Consider the following 5,157-nt stretch of genomic DNA (forward strand, 5'->3'; position numbering starts at 1 on the left):
TGTCATTAATAAGCTATATAAATCTTTAGTTCGTCATTGACAGATTGGAAAAAATACAGCGGCGAGCCACAAAACTGACTAAAAAAATCATAGACAAGTCATACAAAAATCGACTAAAATCTAATCTGTGTCAGTATGTATATATATATATATATATATATATATATATATATATATATATATATGTATATATATATATATATGTGTGTGTGTGTGTGTGTGTGTGTGTGTGTGTGTGTGTGTGTGTGTGTGTGTGTGTGTGTGTGTGTGTGTGTGTGTGTGTGTGTGTGTGTGTGTGTGTGTGTGTGTGTGTGTGTGTGTGTGTGTGTGTGTATGTGCGTGTGTGTGCGTGTGTATACATATATACTCGTATATTTGAGACAGTAAAAAGTAGTAGGAAGTATGTAAGGAAGACATAAATTGTAATCCAATTTTATTCCTGAGTCATTTTGCCCACAACAAGCTTTTTCAGAGAAATAATAAAATAAGAACGAACTAGAGATATATACACACGTCATGTGGAATGCAGAAGTGGTCCCCAGCGGTGTTATGGTTTTTACATGATCATCCGTTCTTTGGTTTATGTTCGTTTTTAGGCTGCATAAATAAAACTTCAAATACTTTTCCCTGATCTTTTGATAGGTTATTTTCAATACATTCTCCTGTTCCATTTCTGTAAGTGTATTTTTTTCTAATGTAAGTAATCAATGCACTTGTGTCGCGGTGATGCCTGACAACCGTTCTGTGTTCTTTCTGTGTTCTCTTTATACCTATCAAAATCAATTATTAGTTTCCCTATATTGCGGTCTATCGTGGTCTCGTGTTTATAATAATAATCCCCTCCACTTTTGTCTACAGTGGCCACTAAATATATATACATATATATATATATATATATATATATATATATATATACATATATATATATATATACATAAGTATACATATATATATATATATATATATATATATATTTATATATATATATATATATATATTCATACACACACACAAACACACACACACACACACACACACACACACACACACACACACACACACACACACACACACACACACACACACACACACACACACACACACACACACACACACACACACACACACACAGACACACACACACACACACACACACATATATATATATATATATATATATGTATGTATATATATACATATATACATACATATACACATATATATATATATCCTTGTTTGTGCTAAGCTATAGGTAGGCATGAGCTTGGACAACCTGAAGATTTAATGTAAACGGATACAGCTTGGGTCACGCCTACCTTGGGACAAAGCAAGAAGTTGTTTGGTTGGTCTTAACATAGTATGTTCTTCGAATGTCAATCTGTTGAGGCAGTCTAGGACTCCATCTTATGATATCCTGTTGGACTTTTTCAACCTTGGTTTTATTTGTGGTCTTTTGTAGGTACGAGTTTAATACCACCGTTACCTATTCTAGGTTGTGTACAAGATTATATTTTCTTGTTGTTTTTGTGTCTATTTAATATTCATTGTGAATACTTTCTGATCATTTGGGTTAAATTGATGCTCAGGTCGAGCTTCTGGGTAGACATCATTGTCGGTCTTTCTTCTTATGAGTCCTGTTTTAACGCCTGTTTTCCTAGTCCACATGAGATCGTTATTCTCTTTCAGCTGTACCACATGTGTATAACTGTACTTACTGAAATTTAGATCATTTTATTATGCTTTGGGTTCATTCATGAATTTTTAATCATTTCGAACGTAAGATTTTTGATAACACCTCATCTCTTATATTTTATAGTTTGGTGTCATCCAAGAGGGCATTCTTTTATATATATATATATATATATATATATATATATATATATATATATATATATTAGTGAATTTAGGGAGCAGGTTTTCATCAAGACATTTTCTATTGAAAATCACAGCATACTCAGCGTTCGTGATCTTTTTCTTAACACTTTCAATTCTTCTAATAATTCTCTTCTTAGAACTTGGTAAATTATAAATAATATTTCCAATGGAGTCCATTGTGGAAATAAAAACTAGAACTTAACGACGTTTCGCCTATACCTTAGGCATCTTCTGGTAAATTTTATTTTCTAAAGATACATACATGTTTATAAATACAAAAAGTTACAAAATATGAAATACTAGGAGAGATGGTGATGCAAGAGTGCTGCCGGACTTTTCATCTTCGTGGCGCGACGTGGGATGCCCCGAAAAGTTCCAAATGTCCGCACATATTTTGTTGTATGTTGATATTTGGCATATGGTTTTTGATCAAAACTGCCTCCAAACATTTTAATTTTCTTTTGTCGTTGGTCTTTGAAATTATGACTGTGTTTTCGTTTAATTGGTCTCGTGATATGATAGTGTTGTGTGTTTTTGTGATGTGATTTTTGATAGCGCCGTTTTGCATGTGAAATGTCAGTCTTTGTGTTAATGTTTGCGTTGTGTGGCCTATGTACTCTTCGTTGCAAAGCACACCGTCTTTGTTAAGTTTGCATGAGTACTTATACACAACGTGGTCTTGTTTTAATTTGTCTCTAGTGGCAGTCATATTATTTTTCATAACAAGAGACGAAGTTTTCGGATTGCGATAATAGATAATTAAATTAAGTTTATCCTCTTGTTTTTTGGGTTTACAGTTCTTGTATATTATGTGTTTTAGTACTTTTTCATCTGTTTTGTATGCAGGTGACATTGTATTTTGGTAAAAAATGTTTAATTTATTCACCTTATTATCTACCTTGATACTGTTGCTATTGGCTTTTTCCATATTAATTTCAATCTCTTTGTCGATGTCTGTCATTGTGAATCCATTATTAGTAAGGATTTGTTTCACTCTATTTAGTTCTTGGTGGAGGAGGAGCCAATTGGACGAAATTTTAAAGGCTCTTGTGACTTAAGCACGTACCACGCTCCTTTTATATTTGGAAGGGCATTCACTCGATCCATTCAGACATCTTCCTGAGTTGTTTGGTTTTCTGTATACACTAGTGATGAATGCACCTTCTGAGCCATCTACCCACACATCTAGAAAGGGAATTCTGTTATTAATACTCTTCTCTACGGTAAAAGTAAGGCATGAGTTTTCTTCCATTTTGTTTTTAAGGCATTCTAATTGTTCCTCTCCTTCAATATCTACGAAGATGTCGTCAATGTATCTAAGGTACATATTGGGTTTCTGGCTTAAAGTGCCGAGGACGTGGTTTTCAAGATGGCACATGTAGGCCTGAGCAAATAGTACGCCTAAGGGACTACCCATAGCAACGCCATCGGTTTGGAAATAAATTTTGCCTGAAGGGCATCTAAAGGGAACATGTTTGGTACAAGTCCGTAGCATATTTTCTAGAGTGAGGCGTGGTATCTTCGGAGGAGGCAGACTAGCATGATTGAAGACATTCTGTAAAATTATCTTAATGGTGTCTTCTACGTTGATGTTCGAAAATAAACTTTCTACATCAAGGGAGGCCAAGATTCCTTGAGGATTGGTGTTTCTAAGGAGATCTACAAATTCATCTGTGGAGCGGAGAGCATGGACAGTTGGAATATATGGAGTGATTAGGTCATTTAGTTGTTTAGCTAGTTGGTATGTTGGTGTGGGAATTTGCGAAATAATGGGTCTCAATTTGTGTCCGGGTTTATGGGTTTTCACATTGCCATAGAAATACCCAGGTTCATAATGACCTTGCAGAGGGGAAAATTTAACACCATCCTTATCAGCATTTGCATTGTCGATTAATTTTGTAACTTTCTTCCGGATTTCATCAATAGGGTTCTTTTTCACACGTAAAAACTTAGATGGATCTTGTAATATAATATAAACTTTATCAATGTACTCCGAGCGGTTCAGAATGACAAAAAGGTCTGATTTGTCCGCCCTACGTATAACAATATCATTATTCTCACGGAGTTCCTTAGCAGCCTGGCGCAACTCAGCGGTGAGTAGGGAACTACGGCCATGAGCTCTATGTTTAGTGCTTTCAGCTTGTAAGAGTTCTTTTATGTCAGGGTTCATATCAATCTTACCTTTCTTGTGGAGTTCACACAGATTCCTGTATAAAAGTTCCAGTTCAGCTGTTTTCTCCTCTTTCTTAAAATGGGGCATGTAGTTACACTTCAATCCTAAGTTAAGGAATTCTTTTTGGTGGTCAGAAAGCGGGTAATCCGAAAGGTTGATGAACCCGTCTGTACTCTTAGGAATTAACATCTTACCTCCGTATAAGCGGCTCAGTTTCTTCTGAACACGTGATTCTGTAGCGTTGGCGTGCATGGAGAGGCTATGATGTAGGGCCCTCTCAATTTCGTCACGTAAGTGAGAGGCGAAGTTACAGTTGTGGAAAAGTTCCATAACTTTACCTAATTCTTCGTTTAAGCTCCTAAGTAGTTGTTGCTTTTGGTCAATTTGCTCAAGCAACAGACTCCGTCTGAATTTGAGCGTGAAATCTTTAAGCTGCACTGCTCTGTCATGAAGGCGTATATTAGTGAATTTAGGGAGCAGGTTTTCATCAAGACATTTTCTATTGAAAATCACAGCATACTCAGCGTTCGTGATCTTTTTCTTAACACTTTCAATTCTTCTAATAATTCTCTTCTTAGAACTTGGTAAATTATAAATAATATTTCCAATGGAGTCCATTGTGGAAATAAAAACTAGAACTTAACGACGTTTCGCCTATACCTTAGGCATCTTCTGGTAAATTTTATTTTCTAAAGATACATACATGTTTATAAATACAAAAAGTTACAAAATATGAAATACTAGGAGAGATGGTGATGCAAGAGTGCTGCCGGACTTTTCATCTTCGTGGCGCGACGTGGGATGCCCCGAAAAGTTCCAAATGTCCGCACATATTTTGTTGTATGTTGATATTTGGCATATGGTTTTTGATCAAAACTGCCTCCAAACATTTTAATTTTCTTTTGTCGTTGGTCTTTGAAATTATGACTGTGTTTTCGTTTAATTGGTCTCGTGATATGATAGTGTTGTGTGTTTTTGTGATGTGATTTTTGATAGCGCCGTTTTGCATGTGAAATGTCAGTCTTTGTGTTAATGTTTGCGTTGTGTGGCCTATGTACTCTTCGTTGCAAAGCACACCGTCTTTGTATATATATATACACATGTATACA

At 35.4% G+C, this 5,157-nt stretch overlaps 1 protein-coding gene across 1 annotated transcript in view; it reads right to left on the reverse strand.

Moving 5' to 3' along the window:
- Window positions 1–691: 691 nt before the first annotated feature.
- LOC143033577 (uncharacterized) overlaps window positions 692–5,157 on the reverse strand; it is an 11,591-nt gene continuing 7,125 nt past the window's right edge. The window contains exons 2-3 of the mRNA XM_076199068.1: window positions 3,201–4,490; window positions 692–770 (exon numbers count right to left, since the gene is read on the reverse strand). Of these exons, the coding sequence (XP_076055183.1) occupies window positions 692–770; window positions 3,201–4,490 (1,369 nt within the window). The remainder of the gene's footprint in view (window positions 771–3,200; window positions 4,491–5,157) is intronic.

Source organism: Oratosquilla oratoria, chromosome 16 (assembly GCF_046742065.1).
Source record: "Oratosquilla oratoria isolate Oo_2021 chromosome 16, ASM4674206v1, whole genome shotgun sequence".
In the NCBI taxonomy this organism is placed as follows: domain Eukaryota; kingdom Metazoa; phylum Arthropoda; class Malacostraca; order Stomatopoda; family Squillidae; genus Oratosquilla; species Oratosquilla oratoria.